Raw genomic sequence first — 27,180 nt, forward strand, 5'->3', positions numbered from 1 at the left:
GTAAACGTTCAATTTCTCGTATAAAAATAAAAAGATATCTCGAATAATTAGGAAGCTCAGATTATTATTTAAATTAATATATTTAATTAATATATTTAATGCATCGATCTTCTTCGTTATTTTCCGAACTTACCATTATCAGGATTTATAAGCTAATCTATGTAATCTACAAACTAATATGTACGTAGTAATATTGAAGTATTCGATAGAAATTCAGTTGGGCTCGTAAGTTAGTAAGAAAATGTTTCGGATAATTAGAAATCGAGTTACCCACCGTGACAGCCTACCCAAGGATCGCCGCTCATTCCTTCCGGGCAAGAGCAGCGGAAACTGCCATGCACGTTTGTGCACTCAGCTGAACGACCGCAAGGACTGCGCAGACATTCGTCGACGTCCACGCATTCTTCTTCAGGATCGCCGTTATATCCCTCGGGACATTCGCATTTGTGGGAGCCCGGAAGATTGACGCACAAGGCACCCCTTCCGCAAGCACCCGCGTAATCGCATTCGTTGATATCGATACACTGCACAAAATTAATATTCTCTTGCACCATATGCGAACACCCAATGATTTTATCTTTATTTCCTCCAAAAAGCTTTCCGTATACATATAGTGTAAGAGTTAAAAGAAAGTATACACCTTACACAGTGAGGTTCGTACAATATCATTTTACCTACAGGCTACTCCATATTTTTTATTATTAATTCGTATTCCTATATATTTTCTATGTATCGATAGTCGTCGAAGTATTAAGATACCTTCCGACTACTACTGAACGTAGATATTCCTAATCTATCCACACCTTTTTCCACAGTAAATGTTCGATGCTGTTCATTTCGTTTATCATTTCTTTTTCCTATTGTATCTGTTTAACGATGCTCCCAATGGCATACGCTCGTATGACATTTCTTTCTGATCTTTCTCTTTCTTTTTTTTCTTATCCCATAGAATATACTGACAACGTATAGGCGGAAAGAATTGGAACACCCTGTGTATACATATATAAATACTTACAGTTTCGTAGGGGTCTCCCGTGAACCCAGGTTGACAGGCACAAGTGTAGTTCCCCGGAATATTGTTGCAGACAGTATTATCACCACACGCTCCAGATATCGCGCACTCGTTCACATCCTCGCAATGCACCTCGCCGTCGCCGATGTAGCCAGGTTTGCATTTGCATAGGAAATGCGACGGAAGATTGCAACATTCGGCGTTCTCCACGCATCTCGCAGCAAGTACCGGGTTATCACACTCGTTGATATCTGTAGACACGCGTCCAAACAAAAATAAAACGATCTCGTATAATGTAAGAAATCAATGGAGCAGAATGATAGAGCGAGAGAAAGAATGATCAGACACGCGTACGTACCTTTGCAATGGAAACCATCGCCTTGATAGCCAGGGAAACAGGAACATTGGAAACTACCAAGAGTATTCGTGCAATGCGCGAATATATCACAGGGACGGTATTTGCACTCGTTCTCGTCTGCAACATGTGTTTACATTTCCATAAAATATGACCAATACGTATTGAGAAACTTAGTAAAGGTGCGGTTTAAATTTCAACTGTCTAGTGGTAACATGGCAAACTATCGAAAGTAGATGCTTCGGTCTTTTTCTCATTTATTCAAACCAACTGATTTGTTTACTTTTCAAATACACGGTAGCTTTCAAATTCAATTCCAATTTCAAAATATTTCCAATTAATAAACTGTTCGAAAGCTATTCTATTTTTTAATTTCTAATTTTTCAACGTATTTTAATACAGAATAACATTTCTAAAATTTGACCAAACTATTTGAGCCTTCTAAGAAGTTAGAGGAATTACTTGATTAGATTATTTACGAGTTTTTTTTTATTTTATTTTGGTTTTTACAATTTGTCCTGAAGGACATTTGGTAAAGTGTTATATCTCATTGGTAAATAAAAAAATAAAATAAAATAAATATAGCATGTGGGTGGCTACCCCCAGCGGGGTGCCAACTTCGTATTTTCTAAGTTATATCTTTTATGATTTACGAGTAAAAGATTAGTTTCAAGAGTTTTTACCTGGCACCTGACAATTGCAACCACCAAAACCGTCGTTGCAATGGCACACGGAGTCCAAGCAGACGCCATTCAGACACCTGGTGCCGTCCTCCTTGGTACAATCGTCTATCTCAAACAGAAAGGTGTAAATCAATTACCGATTCATCGTGGGTATACAATCCCTTAGTCATCCTATGAGAAAACAGCATCGAGTAAAAATCATGTCGATTACGATGAGTAATTCGTTTCCCTTACGTAACGCGTTCATCATCCATCCGTTCGTGATCGTCGAGGCAAAACGCCTGCGTTTAACGCCAGCGGAATAACAATAATAAAAATGAACGTTGCCGATTAATCGACGGCGGAAGACAGGCTCGATGAAGGAGAAACGCGATGACAAGTTCGCGACTCCTCGTAATTGCTATGACGAGGCGGCGTTACGCGCGAGGCGTAAGTATGTTTGCGGTTTCACGCGAGGATCGCTTTGCTAGCGTAATCGGTGCCGAGAACAACAGAATGACGTAAAGGAACAGTGAAGATTGTAACGGTAGCGCGATCGCGTCGTGGAACAGGTAAAGCCTTTCTTTTCCTGTTAAGATCTGGTCAGACAACTATTTTTCCGCGTTGTTTTCCTTGGATGTAGAAAAGATACTGTACAACACGTTACCTGAGCATTTCAATCTCTCGCGTTGCTCGTCCGTCCCTTGGTAACAATCGACGTTGTCGTCGCACAGTTTGGAGAGTTCCAGTAGCTGTAGGATGTCCGTCGACTCGTTTACTTGACAGCCGAAGTAGCCGTCTTCGAGGTTCAGGAAGAACACTTCTCTCCTTAGTCCGTGGCCGAGTCCTCTCAGAGATTCGGCCTAGAAGATGTTACAGATGCTGTTTAAAATATTGTCTTGCGTACGGTCGAACATTTGAAATCACTTTTCTAGTTGCATCTATGAATTTTATGCGTATTTTACGCTTCAAAAATCTTAATCTACACACTTTCTTTCATGCGCCGCCGCTGATACACACAATCGCGCAAAAACAATGTAGAACGTGTTAAACGCTCGCACGTGTAACCATTAAAGATAAGAAAATAACAGATTAATTAAAATTCCAAGGAAAATAATGCTCTTAATTAGAAATACTTTCAACGAAATAAAATCGTTGGTTTTACTTACTGGACATAGGAATAGAAGTATCCACGCCACCAACGGCCAAAGATGTTTCATCTTGGCTGAAACGGAAACCAATTAATTCAAATCTGTCAACACATTAATTTCCATCTAACAAAGTTTTTATGAAAGATTATATCCCACAGAATTCTATCATTTCTCGTAAGATGAACCGCAGTAGGATTCGACCACGATTCGTTCTCACGATGACTCGTGGTCAAACAAACACAACCCTTTTGTACTTTTTTAACGATTTCCTGGATTACGTTCGTCCAATTGTTGATCTTACGACATCATGTTCCAACGTCAGTTTCACTCGAAAAACAATCCTTCGTGCAACAACGAAACATTATTATTAAGATCGCTGATGCATAACGAAGGAGCAAAAACTCAACGGACAGAAATATTAAGTTTCTGACGATGAACAAACCAAAAATGCAGGCTCGACGTGGAACATGAAGAAACTAGTCGATGCTATTTACCGAGGGAACCGACACGAGAACACCTGTTCCAGCCGTATATCGGCATTCGCGACCCCCTCACGAATAAACCCGAACCTAACTATATCGACTTACGTTAGCCCTGGCCCTGAAAACCTAATTTCCTGGTTACGTGGTGTTTTGAAATTTAAGAAGCCCGTTTCTGGGCCGCTAGGTGCAAGGATAGCTCGCAGTAACCTGTTATGCAACAGCGAGATATCAGGTTAGAGGAAATCGGTGAAAGAATATTTTATTCCCTCGTAGTTTTTAAAATTCAACATAAATTATGATAAAAAGAAAGGTAGTGTGAGAAGATTTTTAAATGAAAGAAACTTGGCTGGTACACACGTTGAGAACACAATGCGCAGATAGAGCAGATGATTGTAGGTTAATTGGTTTTCTTCGTGACTAAAGATCATCAGGTTTTGCTCCGTATCTAATTATAGGCATGCAAGGAACTTTAACTCGCTTTCAAGTTTCAATGCAGCATCCTTAAATCCGTGACGGACGAAATTCAAGCATTAAAAACCCCATCGTTAGCATTGAAAACGACAAAAACATGTTTCCAATAAGAGGCAAAGGTATTTGAACGCTTATAGAATATTTTTAGAAATATGTTACGTACGTTAAACGAAACTTTTTGCATGAGTACCGTAACGAGACACGATTATCGCCATTATATTGATAATGTTTGAAATATTTGCGTTAAATATCCTGTATATTTTATGTACACTCTCGGTATTGCAAATTGCATCGATATAATCATCATATCGTATAATAATCGTGTCTCGTTGCAATTCTAACGAAACTTCGAAACGTTTCGACTGACGCGCGTAATAATATTCGTAAAAAGTTTCTTAAAAACATTCGAGTACTACTATTAGAGTTACGTATAGTATTTGTCAACATCTGTGTTCTCGAGTATTCGAGAAACATTTCAGAAATTTTCAAGACGTTCGTCGTTCTCGAAGCACCTATAAAGATTTCATGGCGATGCAACGCACCGGAAGCGGAGTTTTCAGGGGACGCCGTTGCACGCGATTCGCGGAAGGCGTCCTTTACGTGCTATGCGGCTTATGGTGAACGCGGCAAGCCCAGAGCGGACGCATCGTACGCGAGCTCAGAACCTGGCACGTCGCACAATAAGTCAGGGCTGGCGATTAACCGCGCGGCGAAATGTTAACGACTGTACGTGCAGGGAGGAGGATTCGCCGCGAAGAGAGGAACGATCGAGGACGCGCGAGAGCAGCACGGTGGAACGTCGACACAAGGAAAAAGAGAAGGACAATTAGGGGAAGGAGCAGGAGGAACGTAGAAAGATGGCTAGGAAAAACGAACAGTAGGAGGGAACCGGCGGTAAGGACGCTAGGAAAAAGGAGGAAGATCGTCAGGGAAAACGTTCGAGGGAGAAAGGGAAAGAGAGAGAGAGAGAGAGAGAGAGATCGAAGAAACCGGTGAAAAGGAGGCGGAACGAAGGGCGAAGAAGGATGAAATAGAAATAGCAAGATGGGCTTTTGATTTCTCGTCCTACGAGTTTTTCTTCGGCGATTTAGTTCTGATCTTGATAAAGATTCGTTGCGAATGTACTTATGGACTAGGGACGTAGCATGAAAAAGCCTGAAGAATCCGAGAATCATGCCTATTTTTAGCCTTGCCGTCTGTTTGAATTCGTTCATACCTTAGAATTCTTACGGCCTTCGTTGGTCGTATCTCAAAACAATTCACGTTGCGATACAAATGTACTCTTCGTCTACATATATTAACTTCATTCGTGAGTAACGATCGTTTAATCACGTGAATAGTACAGCGGCATTGGGTTGACTGCATAAAAGTTGAGTCTTTTCAGAGTCGAAATTGAACAATTGTATCTTTCATCAGTTTCTCAATTTCGTAAATAGAGTCTCAATGAACGTTGATATTTATTAAGAGTTTGTTAACGAGTATCGCGATGAGAATGGGAGCACGAGATCCAGAAAAGGACGACTCGGAAGAACGTAACAAAGGAGGACGTGCGAGTACGATACACCTGTGGCCTGTCCCTTCTGCTTGTACCGATGCCTTCCTGTACCCCGAACTCCATAACGTTAAACGACTACACAGCTGGTAGGCCTAGTAGATTACCTTTCGGTCGACTTTAAATTCTCATGGTGGAAATTAACCACCCTCCTCACCACGAATTTCAGATGTGTCGATATCGCGCCATTTCCGCAATTCCGCGCGAAACATTCACGGAAGCGATTTGAAAATAGTGTGATGTAACAAAATGATACCATACGCTGCTTGAAATTCAGCATTTATCGTAGCATTTAATTGGGTAACGCTAACGAATGAGATAATGTTACATCGTTGAAATTCAATTAGTAGAACGAGGAGATCTTTTTGGAATCAAATAGCATGGACTTTGGGAAACTGATATTCAACTACATCGTGAAAGTTTCGATACTCTCTGATTTGAGATTTTTGATAGAGAATAATCGAGGAATTTTTTATAAAAGGAACCTATAGCGTCTCTAGTCGAATAATTGAGTTATTATAAAATATTCCATTACTCCGTACATATAAAAGAAGGAAAATAATTGCTTAGAAGCCATTATAATTATCGATACAAACGTAGCTAATAATAAAGTATTGAAACTACAACTTTCAGAGCAATTTATCCAATTTAGCATTGCCGAACCATATTTCATTTTATGAGCCACTTTTCTAACTAGCTTCGTAATTTCTCTTGTGGAGAACGAGACAAAACAAAGGGAAATTCTACGTGTTGCACTCTCACGCGCGTTCACTTTATGCAAATAAAATCATGCCATTTTGTCGCGGCGCTCAGTAAGGGTATCGGCGTGAAATGTGTTACCGTGTCAATGATATCATCCGGTAGGTAGACAGAAGGAAACGGTGACAAAACCTATCAATTAGTCGGCGACGCATACACGCCAGCTACAGTGACACGCGTGCCTCGACACGTATGTATCTCCCGTGCAAATAACGCAAAACTCCCACGCGCTTGCATTGCGACACCTTTTGCAAAAAAAAAGAAAGAACGGGTCAATGCGAAGAATTCGTCCATGTCCTTTTCCATGACCTCCTTTCAATTATCTCTTAATGGTCCTTAAATAACTCCATTTCTTGCCATTTCTGTTATATTTTCTCATTATCGTTATTTATTTTTCTTATTTTTTCCCAGGCTCTATTATTTTGTAGTCATTCTAATTTTCGTCTATAGCCATCATCAATAAGCTACGGATTTCTGTGTAAATTTATATTTTTACGATCGTAATTAGAGAAAGAAGATTTCGATAGAGAAGTTTATCTCGTCTATAGGAAACTATGATCAGCTCCTTATCTTCGTATATTACGCGCACTCTATGCAATTTTTCATCTTTAGATCTCACGCGAAATAAATAAAAATCTACAACCTAATTATCAACTGTACGATGAAATGCTGATTAAAGGATTTCGAAAGTTCTAAAATCTCCAGCCCACGTGGTTTACAATTCCCCTCCATATTTATGTTAATTTCGACACTCGAACATGCCTATAAATTCAGTGACTTAATCGAACGACGTAATTATGAACAAACGGCGCCATCAAGGATAACGAACCGGCTTAATAATCTAATCCTTGCGATGTGGTGAATTTTTTTTCATCGAATCGCCCACGATTCGTTTACGTTTTATGGAAGCTGCGTGGTTCCTGCAGTGTCGTGAAAGCGTTTACATATGACACAATATCTCTGTAGTTCCGACAACTTGTACTAGTTTTCTTCTTTTTACTGCGTGTGGATGAGGATCGTCCCACGCGTACGAGATAGCGCGTGTCAGAAGGAAATTTCTCCTCTTAGGTGATTACAGATCATTATAAGAGTATTCGTTTTAATAAGCGTTCATCGTATGCACAGGGTTAAGCTATTATTACATTATTATATATAGCATTACGTTAATTAATGAATTGCAACTGGTGTATAATTTGTACACGATGAAACTATAAATTATTTTCTTGTCGTTTTAAAACACAATTTTCCTCGGAATGCTGTTAGCGAATTGCGTTTGCCAAAGATCGACTTTTTCTAAGAGACTTAAAATCTGAGTCATCGAAGAACGCCTGGAGGATACAGTTAGGTATTTAGCGAGAGACGTCAAGCTTGAAACAGAACCTTAATTATTACGCTATTCACCTTTTCTTCAGCTAAAGCGCGTTAAGGAGTACGCGGTAAAATAATTATTTATCAATCGTTGTACCGATTTAATGAGAAAAAGTGACGCGACGGGAGACTCTCTTTCTCTCTCACCTTGGTCACGCGTACCTATCTGTTGCAAAACCGATTCGATTCGCGCGAGAAAAGGAGAAATGCAAGCGAAGTCGAAAGCTTGTCGTCGTCATCCACCGACACGGATTCGTGTGCTACGAAACGCAATAACGGTTCCCGTGGACAAAGACGTTCAGCCTAGAATTCTAGTCACTGAATTCAACCAACGTCATATCGCTGAATAATAAATTTTGCAAATTCAGTGAAATTTCTCCATTCTGCGTAAGAAAGTCGCTCGTGAAAATGTTTCGACGTTTATAGAAACCTTTTACGAATACATGGTGCGTGTTACGCAAAACGTTTCGAGATTTCATTAACGCTGTAACGGAACACAGATCGCAGATAATATATCCGTAAACATTTTTTGCGCTGTTCAGATACTCTCGTGAATCACCATGGCAATTTCATATGGACGATACCGACGAATTTCTTAAAATTTTGCGACTATTTTAGTGGTTTCGCGTTATCGCCAACCTTTGATTCTGATAATTGTTCTAAAAGCAATGAACCTGACTTCTGTCGGGATTCGACATAATCATTGCGGTAATTTGTATAATTTGCGGTGTATCTCGTCACGGATTAATTCCACTCCCCATGTCAGCAGCCACTGGTGCGTTAATTAGCGTCGTTTCATAACGATCCTCAAATAGGGAGGAAGCATAGGTCAACAGCCTGGCTTTAACCGATCGCCTTGTAACCGATGATCGATTACGTCCCGACCATTAATGTTTCCTCTTCGTGAACGAGCGTCCAAATCGATTAACTTAAACATCGTTGAATTAAATCTGGAAACCGGACTCACAGCTTCATTAGCATTCGATAATCAAATTTTGCTCGTTATTTCAGCGAAGACATATTTCGCATAGATTTATGTGTTTAGGCAAACAAGATTAACATCAGAGCTATCAGAACGCTTCGGATCATCTGTTTGTCGCTTTTTAGAGAAATTTTATGGTTTTGTAATCATACATTTTTGAAGGTCCGTCACTTCCTTCCACGAGTAATGGTATTTTTCCAAAGTATGCAAATTAAAAAACACCATGGACTGCTTACTTGCTTACTTATTACCACATCGTGTGTATGTGTGTATATATTCTTTGTCGTAATTTAGGACCTCTCCTATCATAATTTACGACGATGATTAAAATCGTTGCAGATCAATTTGTTCGTCGTTTTCTAATTAAATCGTACCTTGTCGAAAATGAGAAAATAAACCTCTGTACAGTGGTTTATCTTGCATTTTAATTTATTCAGTAGACGCTTTTTACACTTTAGTAGTCGGTAGCACTTGCATTATATACTATCCTCCGAGATATCATCTGCCGATGCCATATTTGGCTAGAAACGACGCGATTAAGAGTCACGTTTGCAAGCGAAACGAGCATCGATAAAGATATTGCTATTTTAAGAAGAGAAGGAAGCAGTCGACGATGCCGCGTGCGAACCGAATCAGACTCGGTTGCAGCGCGTTAAGAAATTCCTATTCTGAACACGATCAGACGTCCATCGTATTTGCCTGTGGCAACATCCGGCATGAATCAACAAAGTATAAAAGCCGGCAAGTGATTCGGGCCTAAAACATACGCCCACCGCGAGCTGAGAACGAGAGAGCGGCCGAACGAGGCGAGACAGAATTATTCCGTTGCGAAGTGAAAGTTCTTCGAGTTGGTTCGAGTACAAACTAGACTGGCGTAACGCGTGCTGCTCTCATCGCCCGTTCTCCGTCATCGAAGCAATTCCAAAATTTTTGTTATTAGCTTCAAATGCCGTTGGAAGTCGGTTCGTCACTCCCTTTAATTATTTTCCTAGATGTCGTAACATTTCTATGATATTTAGAAACGAGAAATCGTATCTTCGAATTTTTCGTAATTAACGTCTTTAGAGATAAATTTATTAAAACACCAGGAGAAGATAAGAATTTCTATTTCTCAGTTGCGCTCGTTAAAAATTTTTTAACGTATTTATAAATGTTAATCGTCTGTGAGAAATGTAATACGCGTATACAGTCGTTGTATTTTAAACGAGTTTCTCAGAAGTCAAACCGATTAACTCCACTTTTTCTAAGTCTCTCAATTTCATTACCTCGATGCATGATGAACTTAATGTTGTGTTACCTTCATGCACGATTCTACATCTGCAAAAAGGATATGGCATACTTCCACGAATTATTTATTAAAATAAAACGGTATAACCGATAGTGAATTTAAAAAATAATAATCTAACAACATCCTTGCTCTTTTGTAGTTGTCGGCGTACGAAGTCGATCATTAGGACTTCTGTACGACTTACATGTAACTATACACTAGTAACCATCACGCGAAATTAAAGTCTTTCTTTTTAAATCTCTGCCAGTTCAATTTCCTACGTTGTATCTAATGTATATAGTTTCCTGCAGTCCATTTACGACCTTTCTAGCTGTTAAATTTACTCGATGACTGTATTTTACAACACCTCGCCGCAAAATTATACCTTTACACAAAGGAAACGTCCGATCAATCATCGTTTCTTTTTTTTTTTTCCGTCGAATCCGCCACGAGGCGCAACGGAACGTTGCTCATTCGTATGCGAGCGAGGTCTCAGGAAGTAGCAGAGAGGTAACGAACAATTCCGTCCAGCAGCTGAAGACGAAGTAGCGTCGAGGGACGTGGTTTTGTTTTCGCTATCCGCGAAAGCCCAACACCGGAACGTGGAAAGCGGCCACGAACTGAAACTCGCACGGCCATTGTTTAACATATGGCTTGCGTCACCAGCCGAATGCTAATGAGACGTTTATCTCCCCGTTATTTCCAGCGAATTAAATCACCATCAGCAACCTTGAGCCTGGAGGATACGAACCGTCTTGCGTTTTCACGCTAAAACGCGTAAAAACTCAGACGATTACGACTCCAACTACTTTTAAGTCGCAACTTTTAGAATTCAACGTATTAACGTTGCAATCAGAAGTTTTGTATCTCTTCGGATATCTTCTTTCGCGGAATATTTTATTCGTAAGAGGCGTGGAACGTACTCGTACGCGAAAGGTAGTAAAATTATAGTGGACGCTAAGATCAAATATGTAAAAACTAATTTATATTTTTATAACATGCATTTCTGATCATAGATACTCGAGAAGAGTATCAATGATCAGAAATAATATTTTATAAATAAAGTATACAAAGAGAATAGATAAAATATACCGCGCTATTAATGTTTTTGCAAAATATATTTTATTTACGCATTTTTTTGGCAATTTTTTTATCCAATTACGCATCATTCGTGTTATTGGAAACGTTTTGGTCAATTGATTTACGTCAATTTAATCTTTCTAAAATATTTAGTACCATCGTTCACCGATAACCACCGTGACAGTCAACTTGTTAAATATTGCAACTGGCCCCAATTCGATTGCAAGGATCGTGTTTTTCCTTTCCACGAACTTTCAGAATGGGAACAGAAAATTGAGCACGGAACTGAGCACTCTTCGAAACGAAACAACGATCTACGCGTCACAGCTCGGTGGAATGGTACAAATAAAGTTACTCGGAGGAGGAGCGTCGAGCCGCGAAGCGTACGCGCGTTGTCAATACCGTTACGTTTTCCACGGATTTCGCGCTGGCCCGTGTTGTTACGATCCACTGAAAGAGACGCCTCGCGTCGTAAAGCGGTGCCTAACAGTAAAGGTCCTCGTAACGCGAGCATCCTTCGAGCTCCGCGATGATAGTCGAAGCGTACGGTTCCGCGTGCAACACCCGCGCGTCAACGTCCCGGAGCGATCGAAATTCTCCTCGGTGCGTTCAACCCGCCTTCAACAATTACTTTAACTACATTTCCCGGAGGTCCACCTTTCCTTTGGATCTAGCTTCGTATGAACAACTCGATACCTATCGTATCGCTCGATAGAAATCTCACAGCCAGTCGTAAATTACATCACAGACCTGGTGAAACGTGAACGAGAAGATAATGCGTCACGTTCATCGAACAGAGTACCATTTTTGGCACGTACAAGGCGATGACGCTGAAGATCGATGAATAAATGCGTTGCGTCGCGATTGAAAGGAACGCGGCTGAACGAAGAGCGTAGGACGTGAGAAAAACGAGGGAAAACCAAATGGTATGTGTTGCGCGAAGACGTGCGAATGAGAGCCAAGGCTCGTCTCTCTGGCCTCGATTCGAGAATCGTATCGATTAAGTAGTCACTGCATGGATGTGACTCGATGTTAATCGAATGTTTAAATTATTGTGTAAAAAATGCGATTTATTTTGTTGCGTACTCGTAAAAAAAAGACTAGACTGATTTGTAACGAAGTTAGTTTCTCGAAGGATACATTTTCTTAGGTAGCTGTTTTTCACTTTTTAGTAGCAGTTTCATCCGTAGATAAATCACTAAACACTTAGTACGTGTGGTCTATGACTTACGGAGAGTAACTATCCAACGATGCTATTTTGTATGATACTACAATAATTTAATTATATATTGTACATACATATGTACACGTGTAAATACCAGACAAATGAAGGATACGATCCTCAAAAATTTCTAATAGGCGATAAATTACATATGACTGTTTTGCCATCACAAGTGCCTATTACCTATATATTAGCTTGATGATGGCCAAAGTGGTATTGTATGAAGTAACGCTAGTATATATCCTCTACGTTCATATACGATGTTAATTCATGAAGAGAAGAGAGCTTCACACTCTGATTCTTCACGGGATAGTAAGATCTGTATCAAGCTGCAATTAATAAAGATAAGCAGTAATTTTCTAACTTGGTGTTCCGAAGTCGATCCACGGATGCAGTCGAAACAAAATCATTCATCGTAAGCTTCTTATAGACGATTCGCAATGATTCTTGAATAATACGTGCAAACGAAGCCATTTCAAACGGTCGATCGGTACGAGAGAAGAAGAGAGAGAGAGAGAGACAACCCGTGATGAAAGAACCCACCAGCACATAACCCTCGAGCTTATCAGGCATGAAAGTTGTTTAACGATAGCCAGCTCGAGGAACGCTAATTACCGAAGCGGTGTAAAATACCAATTATCGACGTCGTAAGCAGTTTTAAGCGTCCTCGCGATAAAACTTTCTGTCCACGATGGAGACGTTATGGTTGATGGTTCGATTATATCGTAAAAACGATTATTCTCCCCCTAATCTTTCGTTTGCTTTAATCAACGAGTTATTCGACATTACGCGACGATCATGTTATCGTCCTATTAAACGTAACTATTTTCTCCCATGAGTCGCGCTTTTTTTCCCACCAACGTGTATCTCTTCTACCTAACGGTAAAACGTTCTGGTTGTTCGATCCGTGGGAATCTACCGCATAAAAGACTGATAAATGTGTATGATAAATTGGATGATCGATTCGATATTCATAGAATTTTAGTCATCTTTATAGTAAGTATTTGCAGAGTACGATGATTTGATCGAAGTAACGCGTCTTTTATTAGCGTTAGTTCGCTTGCCTCGTAAGAGAATTACTCGAGGATATTTCCACGTGGTGTAGAATAACTTAACGGATGCTTTCCCTAAATATGGGAAGACTGGTGACACGATTGTAATCGGCGCGATTGCTATAGAACTCGTAGCTACCGAGCGCGCACTGTCTGTTGCAAGCATTGAACTCTCCGGTCGCGACCACTTAAGGCGCACGCTACGAGAACGTGTCACCGGTTATTCGCATAACACAGTTGCTGAGATTCATTATCGCGTAATAGCAGAGTGTTCTTTCGACCTGGTTGAAATAAAATCTTTCCTCTTATCCACTTTTACTCTCATATCGTACCGTTTCCTTTCGTGTCGCGATGAAACTTTCTCGATAAATCAATTGAAAGTTATTCCGGGAAACAAGATAGGGAAAATGTTTAAGCGAAGAGCAAATATCGAAACGTTATTATTCACGTTCTTTGTGCTGTTTTGTACGTGTTCCCTGTGGAAATGACGAACAACTTGACAAGAATGACTCGCAAATTAAAATTACTCAAAGAGATTACACGCGAATGATGATGAGGACGAAACAGAAATTGGCGGATAATAACTCGTATCGTAGCTCGATGGACCACTTAAGGTGTACGACTGGCGCAGAAAACGGCGGCGTTATTATCGGTTTGGACGAAGCGCGTACGCACGCCTGGATGACTACTGCAAAACGGTAAAATTACAGCAATTTTCCTGATCGCCGTCTAACACGTGTTGCCGATTGTTAAACCGGACAAATTGATCGTTGCGAAAATTCACCGTTCTAACGTTTCTCGCGCCGCTGGCCATTTTTTCATTGTAGGACGCACCTCGTCGAAACGGGAAACAGATTACCGGATAAACGGGAATTATCCACCAGCTATCTTCGATCGATTCGTTTCCTGCAACTCTGAATGAGCATTTAGCATAGAATTAGGGACAGTTGGTTCCCAGAATCGATTCATGCATCTACTTTACCTGACGTTACGTGTCGCAAATTTCGAAATTCGCTAAACATTATGTAATCATAGAAACGTGCAGCTTGTTCGTGAAAATTCTATAGAATCTTTCGCAATCTTAAAATATATATACGCAATCTCGATCGCCATCTTTGATTCGTTTTATACACCTATATAGCGTTACCACATCGATTGGTTACACTTGCAACACAGTTACAAAATACCATCCACGAAACTAGAGAATCCCGAAGCAAAACCTTCGATATATCTCTGTTTATTTGTTCCGTGAAATTTGCAATTTTAAATTCTCCCGGGTTTTTCTCAAATTCCATCCAGATGAGGGAAAAAATAAGGAACGTCGGTGAAACCGCAAGGTCAGCCAAGAAGTCAGCATAAGGAAAAGGCAGGCTTTCCTGAAGCACAAAGCGAGAAACACGGCGAAAGGAAACATCACGTCGCGTAATGACTCTCGTTATTAGAGTCACCGGCGCTCAATGAAATAATAAAATCATCTACGTAATCACCGTGCGCATATGTGTACGTAAGTACACGCGTTCGCGTAACGGAACCACGGAAGAGAGCTCGAAAAGTAATTTACGCCGCGACCTTTTGACACTGCCATCTCGAAGCTCGAATAATTGCATCGTAACCGTTAAAAGGTGGAAAGGTCGAGTCCTCTGCTTAGTTTGCGATCGCGAACGTGTTAGACGACTCGCGAGAATTATTATTAGTGGAAATTGTGCCGGGCCACAGACTCGGATAGAGCTTGTTGCCGTTTCTCGTGGACATTCATCACTGCTGCTTATCCTAAACAATCAATCGTGGCATAAACAAGCACGCTCGAAGGCTCCGCGTACTCGAGACACTCCATGACGATGATTGAGGCTTCTGTTAACGTCTTCCGGCAACCGAACGATGCTGAAATTTTATTAGTGGTACATAGAAGACACACAAGGGTTAGCCGTATCTACGGCAAGCCCTGCTGCGCTGTTTCTATTCTTATTACCTTTTCCGCAACATCGAACGATGATGCTCTGACTGACCATTGTCGAGGAAGTAGAAATTACACAGACTATGTTTAGTCATTAAGCTGTTATTCAGCTTTATTTTTATCCGAATAAATTTCTTATATATCTATGCGTCATTCTTTTTCTGTCGATGCATAGGTTTAATTTTAACCAAGTTATTTGCTGGTTAATTAAGCCTAAGATGTACAACAGCAATTAAGGAAACCACGTAAACGCTTCTTATTGCTTTTCTTGTCGATGCATATAGGTTTGCTGTCTTTCCTCTGTATCGTCGTCAAAGGATGAATACTTTATTTGCCGAACAGAAAGAACCACATCCTCGTTTCAATATTCCAACGTTTGCTCTGCTAATATAATTTACGTAACGCGTTCGTTCGTCTCTCCTTGCACATTTCTTTTTTTCTTTTTTTTTTCTTTTCGTGCAATCGTTTGTAATTTCATTAGCGGTTAGAAGGCTCGTCGTTGCAACGGTAAAAATAGGTTCACGTTTTGCATACACCGGTGATCGTACCCGTACTCATTTCCTCCAACATTCTTTCTTAGCGTGATGCAAGACGAGAACACGGAATCTTAGAACTTCGCTGCACTTGCAGATTCACCGACGAGCTTTCGGGTAACCGCCGCCGTCACAAATTTGTAAACAGACGTGACGCTGTTTTACAGTTAAGCAAACGGCCAGCTAGAAATTAGTCGTGCGTCAGGTATGCTCGGCCTGCAGAAACCTACTATTTGTATGCAAATTCGGTGCATACGTTTAGAAGCCAGCTGATCATCGGTAGGTTCGTTTTTACGCCGTGAAAATGCAATTAAAGAACCATATTTTCCACTTAACGTATTCATCTACTACGTTTGAACGAATCAACTGTCCAGGGATTGTACCAATACTAGGAATTGTATTCGTAATTACGCTCGTAATTCTTGGTAAAAACCGTAAGTCAACACAATAATCTCTAAGACCACCCAACAGACGGAAATTTCTCATTTTATGAATGAAATAAATTATTGACGATGTACTAAGAAATGTTGATATAATACCTTGCGTGCCCTTATTTTATTCTCTCGGCAGAAGGAAATGTTTTGCACAATTAAACCGATGCTAGTGGTGAAATTTTACAAGCTACCAATATCGATAAATATCCTTGTATAAAATGAGAAAGATCCTATGACTGATAATAAAACAAGTGAAATTTTATAAGTCTTATCTTATTTCATATGAAATTTTCAAATTCTAAATCAGAGGCCTACGATATTTATCTTATCAATTTATTCCATACTTCTCGATTTCATTTCCATATCTATTTTACGATATTTCATTTATTCAAGTATTTCTAAGAAGATCACGAATCGAGAGAAACCGCAAACCAATGGCATTATGACGAGAATACCTAAAAGTTCATTTCTATACATAGCATCACGTACAAGTATTTCCTCGTGGTTAAATAGTATGACAAAATATTTGCCACCTATAGGCAGCTATCGTAGGTGGTCCGAGACTTTTGTACGATGCTGTACGTGGCGCGAAGAAGATTCGAAAGGAATGATAGAACTGGAAGAAGTAGCGATCGCAATAATCCAGATCGGCGAGTTAGTGGAACGCTTCGGTGCGTTCGAAAGAAACGTGACAAACTAGTTTTCAGAGGCACTGAGAAAAGCAAAAGTGACACTTACAGACGTGCCATCCGCGTAATCGTTACCAAGAACCTCGCGATCGGATGTTCTTAATGGCGTTGCAAGCGAACAAGGAAGAGGAACTTGAGGAATCGATATGATTAAATTTACTCGGGCTATTAACTTAGCCGTATATCGTTGCTTTACAGGTGTTCCTCGATTACGAACCACTTTGCTTCGAGGTACGTGATGATATCTCCGTCCTGCAGAGCCAATGACCATGACATCCTGACCCACGGGGTTATTCAGTAAGAATCGATTGCTCCAAGCTATGAAAAACGTTGAGAGCCAACTAAAATTGGTCGCTAAGTATAGTTCTGCGTTGTGCTCTCCTTTTTTTCTTAGAGATACCTAATGATAGGTAAAGTCTGGATTGGATATTACGATAATTTACCAAAATTGGTATTCAAGTACGAAGTACGAGAAGGAAGCGTGATCGTTAAAAACGGAGGTAAAGCTTTGCGTGTGCTGTGCATGCTTAAAGAGTTTTAGGTATGTGATATTTGAGTGCAGGAAAAATTTCCCGAACGATACGGTAGAGACGTTAAAAGGTTTCCAATTGAAAATGAAATTGAAACTTGTTTCATTTTTTATTTTCTTCCTCTGTCGATGTTCTCTGTGTTTGAAAAAAATTCCTTGAAGTTCTGGGCATAAGTGGCATATAATCGCTTAGAAAACAAGGAGAATTTTCGACACTGCGTATAGAACAAACGGTAGAAAATTCCGAATCGGAAGTTCGATCAAACCACCTTTCATCTTCCTCCGTGATGAGAAGAAAGTTTTCTTAAAATATCCTCACGAACGACGGAAAATTTGCCGAGCAAACTATGCGGTGTAAAGCAAACAAACGGTGTAACATCCTGAATTTTAAATAGAAACTTCTTCTATTTTTAATTTTTTTCCATTGTGGCGTTCTCTGAATGCGCTCTGCAACCAAAGAGAAGTTACCTAAAGTCGAAGAAAGAAATTGAAGCGACGCAAACGGAAACGTCTGGGCAACGTAACAGCGGTGATACGAAAGCGATTCCCGGAGACAAAGGAAAACGTGTACCACAGCTACACGCCTGGTTAAAAAGAGCGACCTCCTTGAGAACGGTCCTTGACTCGTAGAGACCGACGAGATAAGAAGAAAAAGGAAAAACGGCGCGAGTAGTTATAGAAGTAGAAGAAGAAGAAGAGGCGAAGGATGAGCAGAAAAGGAGAAAGAAGAAGAAGAAGAAGAAGAAGACGAAGAGGAAGAAGGGAGAAGGGAGATCCGGAGGCAAGTAATGGCGCCTACACTTGGTGGCCGCGAAAGGTCGAAGAATATTCTGCTTCCGAGGAGCGCGATATACGAGCTAGTAGAATACGCAGCATCGAGGGCAGGAAAAGAAAAAGAAGGAAGGGAGAGAGAGACGAGGAAAATATATCCAGAAGCATGGATACCGGTTGCTCGTTTCTCTTCTTCTCCCACGGTTTTCCTTAATATGGTTAATTAAGTACTCGAGAAAATCATATTTCTACATAACTGTGGGTATCCAGTATTTTCTTTAAATTAGATTTCTTCCTGTAATTCTATAATTATCGATGTTTAATGACGTTTCTAGAATCACAGACATCTAATCCAGTTTCTGATCTACAAATCTGACGATTTTGCATAAAATCTAATTAATTTCGAGGTTTTAATTGGACGTAATTCAACTTCGTCAAACGCGTTCTTTCGTTTCTTGTCTTCCATCGTTAAAAGATTCTTAAGTTCGAGAAGAACGTAGAATAATCGTTACTGATATATTTTATACAAAAGACTTTCTGAAAACGTTGGTTCAAAAGTGGAATGACAACGATATAAAATTGAGATATAAATTATTAAAGTTTGCAACCGGGGTTAATAAAAAGAAAGAGCCAGAGAATCCCAATTTTTCTCTTCTCCTCCGGGCAGACTCGCATTCAAACGGCCATTTATAAATTTCTCATGAGAATATTCGCGAGATGTTCGAGGGGGAGGTGCTATAAATTATAAGGTGAATCCTTTGAAAATTAACGATTCGATCCGGAGGATGCGGTCTAATGTACACCAACGTTCTTCACCTTCTCTCCCCCTATGTCCCGGAATGATACCTGCGGGCATGCGATGCAGAAGGTCGCGAGATGTACTCATTCGTGACCAGAAAGATCCATGAAGGGAAAACCTGAAGATGGGAGAAAGATTCGACGTTCACACACAGACAAAATTTACTCTCGAACACGAGCTTACATTCGTCTCAACAACTGGCTATAACGGATACACTCTCTCTTCCTTTCTCTCTCGTAGACCATCGACTCAACGAAGAGGAAAGAGAGAAAGAGAGAAAGAACGAGTGGCGTCTCAGAAACGAAGGATGCCTATAATCGGCAATGGACGACCGCACCTCGCCACTTTCGCGTTGCTTGACGTGGATACCGGTCTAACCGATCGACCAGTTAATCATCATCGTTTCACTCTAACATTCTATCGTTCTCACGCATGCTCGTATTTATTATACGGTAGCCGACTAGTGATTTTCGTGTGGCCCAGCAATCGGCCCGGGACGCGCATGATTTAATTAAACTAATGAACATCTTTGAAATAATATATCTTCCGATAGAAAGTAGCCATCCGAATCGATTTGTCAATATTTACCGACGATTTTAGCCTAATATCTACAGAAGCAAGATTAATTTGACAAGGATCGTTTTTATTTCGAATCTTTCAATTACTTTTACGCTCCGTCTATCCCCTAAATCGATTATTTCATCCAATCTCGTTCCACGTAGTATTTTCAAAAACACAGAATATTCTTGAGCGGGGAAAATCGAATTTCCTCCGAAAGATGATGGCGTTGATCGTCGCAATCAGCGATCCGAAACGTGCTCTTGCATTTATGAGTAGAGAAGCGCGGCAAAGATGCAATTGGGCCGAGGAAACTGCCCAAGGGTCTGCATAATTGAATGAAGTTGAAGTTAAATATTACTTACGAAACTCATAAATATGCAAAGATTATACAGGAGCTGGTTCGCCGAGCGTTTTCATGACTTTTCATCTTCACAGGCACGTTGGCAAAAAGAGTGTGCTCCGATCTCTGCTCTAGTCTTATGCGTATCTAACGCGTACGCTTTGCCTCATTACACCAGATAGACGCTTCGTTCTTTTTTTCTCCATCAATGTATGCGATTGAATCAAACACTATTATACAGGTCGGACAAAACAGAAACTGGCGAATTTAATATCCCCTGTAACGACCTTAACTCCGCTGTGGAATGTGTGCCGCTTTCATGAAGAACAACATTGCAGGAACACCCGACAGAAACTTTGCTTTTCGTGATCGTAAAGGCTTGAATTTCTTGTTACGTAGCCTCTGTATAAGACGAATGGAAAGAAGAAAGGACGACAGAAACGATTCCGGATATAATAACGATGCCGTGTCATGCGACAGAAAATTACCAGCTGAAGTAAGACCAAGTCTCGATGAAGAGGGCTTAATTGCACTTCCTTAATTATCGAGAAATTTTCACACGAATATACCAAGACACGTGGAAATCTAGATTTCCCTGTTGCTTATCCACTTCCTATCTTCTCGTCCGTGTTCCATCCAGGCTTTTATACGTGGGAACCGAAAACAGTATCCTCGCTTATTCGCCAGCAACGAGGAACGAATTTTATATGAATAATTTCCATTAGAAGGAAAACTCATATCGACGTCTATAACGAGTAAACGTGATATACAAATTTCCCATCCAAATAGGAAATTGATGAACGTATCAACAATGCTAATATCTAAATGTAATATCAAAAATGTGTTATCCGTAAATTTGTCAAATGTAAATTATAAATGTGTTAATGCGTGATATTAAATATCAACGACGTAGATAAATTTAATATTTAACGTTTAACGTTAACAATTTAACGTATTTAAATTGGGAAATTCATCGACATCGTTCGATGTCCAATTTTGTCTAAAATCCAGCGTTTCCCGAACAATGTAGAAAATTAACAATGTCGCTATCGAGTTAAGTACGCGGTCGTGAAGGTTCCCAAGCGGGTCTAGTCGAATAATTAAACGCTGCCAAGGATGGCTCCGCGTTATGCTTATTAATTATTTCCAGCAGAGACGGCGGATGCGCCAAGCAAAAGCGCGTCTGAAACGGCCGCTTTGCGTGCGATACACATTCTCGATTACGCAACCGTGTGCTGTCTGTCAACGCTGAGTTCAAACGGGGTCACAGGTGAAGTACGAAAAATTCCACGCGACTTTTACCTTTTGCTGTGCGTGCACGACTCACAAAACCGAGTCGTTCCGGATGATTTTCACGATATTTAAGCCTTGCACGAACGAAACGATTTCGAAGGAAAGTCTTCGCCGTCTTCTGGTTTCGCTACTTCCACTCGAATGTAAGAGTTTCTCTGAATAGACATGTATACCGTTACATACTCTTCTGTTTACAGCATTTCATTCGCGTAATTCGCGCAAGAATATTCGAGCTGATCATTCCTCGGTCCAACGAAGCTCGAACAAGATGAAACGCAGCGATTCCAAACATTCGTTCAACCATTCCCATCGTTTCAAGCAATGTGTCAACCTTGTGAAATTCTAATTTCAAATGCAAGAATCTTCAGGTTCTTACGATTCTTTTTTCTAATTCTATCAAACGTAAGAATCTTCAGAATGAAAACATCACATAGAGATAGTCAGAAGGATTATTCTTGCGAATAATCTGTGATCTTTAAAAGATCTATACGATGTTCGTACAACGTGTCTGTCGATGTTCGAACGATACAATCAAAATTAATCGACATCAACATCACGCACTTTTATGCTAACATCTGGATGGAAATAATAGTCGCATGTAACAATGTAAACGGCGCATCACTCGTACATTTATCCGATCTTATTTAGAGCGTACGTCAAGATCGTAACGATTGAGTAACGCACGGTCGACCCACGGTAATACCCACGCATTTGCTCCAATTTCCATGGGTTTCGAGTCGTGACCGGGAAAATGACAAACCCGTGCACCGTGACCTCGACAATGCCTTTCGCCGTCGATCGCGGCGAGTGGTTCGATCGATGACATAAGAGAATGGTCAGCGTTGCTAAGTATTGTTATTGGTGGATTACGGATGTTTGTACGCCGATGGAAAAATGAAGTGTGCAAGAATATACAATTACACTTTTGTCGATTTTCCATAGAATTGAAATTTTATTGATCAAAGCGTGCAAATGACTTTTTTAACGAATATACCACTTCGAGTATCGAATTATTTGAAATTCTTGTTTTTACCATATTTCATTAAATACGCGGTAGAAGCTTATATATCGATTCTCAGAATTTCTCAGCTACGAATTTCCCGAACAACTCGTAGCTATTAGCGTAGCAAGTAAGAAGCTGCATCGTACGAAGAATACTTGTCCGACTTTCTCTATGTTCAACCTTCATCCAACTAAGAAACTCTCTTCGAAATTAAAAAATAATACTACTTGACACAGCGTTTTCAAGATTTTCAAACCATTACGAGTTAACCGGACGATAATAGACACAGAAAAGGATAAATACATATTTCGTAGCAGCATGCGCGTTTTCGCAGTAACTTCAATCACTAATCACGTAATACCGACAACTCGTTCGAACAAGACGAATAAGCATAAAGCAAAGCATCGCGTAAATCATGCCATAAATCAAACTCTCGCTTTCGAAAACTCTATCTGACTCGTCGATTCTTCCCGCTCCTTGTCTTTTTTTCTCTGACCAAGATAATACCGATGAACGAGCAAAATGTTGCTCGCGTTTGCACGGTCACGTTTTAATGGCCGCGAATCGACGCGTAGAACGCCAAAGTACCGGTCTGCACGGCTTCATTGTACATCTTTCCTTTTGAATGCTGTTTCGCTACGGGCGCGCAACCCGAGGAATTCCAGGAAACGAACACCGGTATAATCGATTTTAGTCGCAAGAGCGTGCTAGCGAGCGCGGGCCAGAAACGAATGATCGCGTAATGTATTCGGAATGCATTTGCAAGATAATGGAGCCTCCTCCCGGTTCGCGCCATGCCAAAGATCGGTTAGGCGTCGTTCTATGAAAATAGGTTCTCAAGTTCTGCCTAGAACGATGAATCCTACTGGAACTTAAGCGAACAAATAGCCTGACCAATCATCGGCACGGTGCTCTTCTACGACAGATGAATTCACGCTTTACTTGTCATCGTTCTCCTATTTGTACCGAGAGATTTTTCAAGTAACGCTTAAATTAACGATTTTGTGAGGCAATGGAGCGAAAGTTGTTCCGATTTTTTGTACCGACTCTGACGAAAGAAAAAACGGTATGTTTATTCCTTTTTTTTCTACGTACGCTTTTAGGTCCCCGGTTTTTTTTTTTTTTTTTTTTTTTTTTTTTTTTTTTTAGTTCTATTTTTCATGCGACGAAAGTATGCCGACCTGCGTCAGATCGAGCGAGAATAAAATTTCTTTTCCATGATCGACTTTTTTACGTATGCAAGGTTTTCGGATGCGATTTTGAGAAAAAATGAGGTCGGAGACGGTGACCTTCTTTTGCGGTTAGGAATCGGTGTCACGCTTCTTCGCGGCCTTGAACTGTCTCCAAATGATTCCATACGATTATCCAATGTTTCTTACTTATTCGATAAGACATCGGCAAAAAAGATTGCCCAAAAAACCAATTCACCAAAGAGAACAGATATATCCTTTCTCGTCCCATTTTTCGATCCTCCGTGAAAAGTACAAGAAATTCTATCTGATTTAAAAAAATCATTGTCCTGTTTTTAAACCCCTATAGAACCCTTAAAAGAGAATGTGACTCAAGAATACAAAGAAATCTATGAAAAGATTTCAAGAACGACTTCGAGATCTTGATATTATTTTTACAAATTTACCATCTTTAGACACCCTACGTAATCCTTAAAATTAAAGAACGATGCAAGGATATAAAACTGTCCATTAGAAAATTTTATACCGAGTCACGTATGTAAATGTTGACGCTATTTTTACCATTTATCATTGTAATTCCCTTAATCGCGAGTATTACTACAATTTAATGTCTTAATTCCCTCATTCATGGTTATTTTTACATTGCCGACAGAATTTACGTAATGGCGTCAGCAGGTGGTCGCTGTTAAAAATAGGTACTTGCGTTACATCCGGAGACGATGACGACCGTCCGAGGTCCGCAAAGGACGCCACCAAAGGATCCACACTAAGTCCTTCACTGCCTCGCGGTATTCTTCCTTTTTCTTTCGTCCTCGCGTTTTCCGAAACTGCTCACTCACTCACAGCATCATCTCGGCGGCACTCGCGACCCGTTTTCGCCGCTTAATCATCATCATTCTAGGATCCTTTTTGCACATCTCGTCGATTTCGAAGCGAACCGGTGAAAGCACGCACTCCCGCCGCAAAACCGGATCCGAGCCAGCAAACTTCTACCATGTATATACTTGTCACAGAAAGTGTCTGCTCGAATTCACTGCACCTCAGGTATCACGTACACTCGAGCGTACTCCAAGTTGCCTCGAGTGGATCGATCGACGATACAGATACCTTGGAACGCGAGCGCGAAACGCCCCTCGATAATGTCGTCCTTTCTTACACGAGTCGAATGGAAATAGCTTCGATTCGGCGTTCGTGAAACTTTGAACGTCATTCTTTCGAAATGAGAACGAAATTCGGGAGAGAAACATTCGATAAAATGATATATATACACTGCTTTCTTTCGTTCCATTCTTTTTAACAATGATTCGCTCCAGGTAGATTTTATTTGAATTTCTTCAAATTTTATGAAACCTAGTACGACCACGTTACATCCATCTAACGTGATTGAACGTTTCAGTTAAGATTCGACACTTTTTGACTAGATCTCATCGGGACTACGTTACCTTCGCAGGAACGAAATCTTTATTATTAAAGAACTGTGGATATTACTCTTTCGTCTCCTTTGTATCTCTTTCTTAAGAGATGAACCATCGAATTTTTGTCGATCGATATTATTAGAGCGACTTTGATCTCTGGATCATTTTGTTCAGCCGTCCGCTTGGCTATTCGAGATCATGGCAGAGATTCAAGGTTAACAGCGGAGGCTTCAGCGGGTTAGATAATAGCGGTGGATGATTCGATTCGGTCGAATTCAATTTCCAAGACGAACCAGTCTTCCACTGGTCGATCCTTTCGGGGAAGAGGATTCCAGCGAATCGTGTCGCAAGTAATCGCGAAACGAGTAAACGTAGAACTAGTTTAGAAAGAAAATTTGCAACGTGGTTAGTCCAGATTTTCAACGTTACCGCGATTGTTACTACGTGTACTTTCGAAAGCCGTTAACATGGGTACGGTGACGAAACCGGAAGTAATCGGTCGAACGTATGAAAAAAATAAATCACGAAGATGCGATCGTACGAAACGATCGCCAAATACGCACGAAACCGTACGCGTGGAGGAACGAAGAAAGTGCAATGGACGGGGCACGAATACGTGACGGGAAAACGAAAATGGAGGATTTATTTTAACGCGCAGAAAAAAAGAAAAGCAACCGGTTCACGTTACGCCCAGGTAGTCGCATAATTTCTGATCCGATGGTGCGCACACCTCGCGCACATCCTTGACACCATCTCCCTAAAGGATGTACTAAAGGTCGAAACTATCGTGCGCTCTGACATAACTGCATTCGACAACATCTGCACAACCGTTTTCACCAAATATCTCTGTCTTCGTTTCGTATACTTTTTATATTTTAATACGTTACGTACGAAGGATCAGGTTGGAGAAAACTGTAACGGATCGATCGACGATCTTACCGGGATGATTCCACCGATACGACGTATCGTATTCTCGGTCGAAAGGACGCGAGATGAAAGTGACGCAGCATCGGCAAAAGTGTTATACTTTTACGCGGAAGATCGAGAAACAGCACAGACTTTCCACGTTCTTCTTCGAGGATTCGTAATTGTTTCAAGGCCAGCAGATTTGTAATTTCCAGGATCAAGATAAAAAAGAAACAGCGAATATTCTTCGTGGAGTTACATTTTTATCGATGAGCAAGAATAAAGGACGTCCATTTTGGAGAACAAACCGCAAGAATCTTTGATCGCAGCAAGCAGTTAATTATCTTGCTTTTCGAAGTATCCTTGAAAGGTACACGACTTTCAAACGATCTATTATAGACGATGATCCGATATAACCACTCGCAAATATTCCTACGGAGTGACCTTGACTTTAGAAGAGGCCAAAGCCGTTCAGCGTCGGGTCCAGCGATCGAGAACTATCTATTCTACCGGTCGTCTCTATTTTATCAACTAAAATTAATACTTTCTGTGGATCTTGTGATTGCGAAAAGGACCAGGAATATCGAAATGAAAGGAGAAACCATCGCTGAATATCGATAATGTCCGGCGAGTGGCGAACCAGCGCCGTGTTCACCGGATCGAAAAGAGAGAAGGAAAAAGGACCAGATACGATCGCTCGAGAGAGTAGCTGGTTAATAGGGGAGAAACAAGAACGACCAGGTAATCCAGATGGAATCGTTAAAATTGAGCGAAGCAACGGGCATATCGGGGCAGCAGTTGAATCCTTGAAGCAGACGGTACCCAGGATGGACCACCGTGCAGCAACTTACCCGTCCCCATGGCTGACAGCAGCCTCCTTCAGCCACGATCCTTCCGTGTATCCGTAGTCCAATGTTGGCTTGTTTCACTGGTCGGTCCACGATACGAAATAAAAATAAAATAAAATAAAATAAAATAAATAAATAAATAAAAACCACCTTGTCGGTGATTAGGTTCGTGAAAAGGACGAACTCTTCGTCCAGTCGGGAGACCGCGGACGAACTAGCGGCTTGCGAAGACTTTTGGTGAGACTTCGACGTGAGACAACGACGACGTCATCACCGGCCTGGTGTCTCATTGGCCGACGATCCTTCTCTTTGCTCGATCGGCCTCTCTCTTTTCACAGGCTCTCCCTCCTCTCCTTTTCCTTCTACGAACTCCTCTCTCGCCTCTCTCGTTCCTTCTCCTCCTTCTTCTTTCGCCTCCCTTCCCTTTGCCCTCACCTGCACGCTCTTCGATTCCTCTCTGTCTCTCACCTGGAACAATCCGATCGCTCCTACCCGTTCCG

The 27,180-nt window shown here is 40.8% G+C and overlaps 1 protein-coding gene across 1 annotated transcript in view; it reads right to left on the reverse strand.

The window, feature by feature from the left end:
• LOC132905059 (uncharacterized) overlaps positions 1–26,915 on the reverse strand; it is a 114,933-nt gene extending 88,018 nt beyond the window's left edge. The window contains 7 exon segments of the mRNA XM_060955986.1: positions 275–524; positions 1,016–1,263; positions 1,371–1,487; positions 2,051–2,155; positions 2,697–2,892; positions 3,199–3,254; positions 26,684–26,915. Of these exon segments, the coding sequence (XP_060811969.1) occupies positions 275–524; positions 1,016–1,263; positions 1,371–1,487; positions 2,051–2,155; positions 2,697–2,892; positions 3,199–3,254; positions 26,684–26,693 (982 nt within the window). The 5' untranslated portion in view covers positions 26,694–26,915.
• Positions 26,916–27,180: the final 265 nt, after the last annotated feature.

Source organism: Bombus pascuorum, chromosome 3 (genome assembly GCF_905332965.1).
Source record: "Bombus pascuorum chromosome 3, iyBomPasc1.1, whole genome shotgun sequence".
Lineage (NCBI taxonomy): Eukaryota > Metazoa > Arthropoda > Insecta > Hymenoptera > Apidae > Bombus > Bombus pascuorum.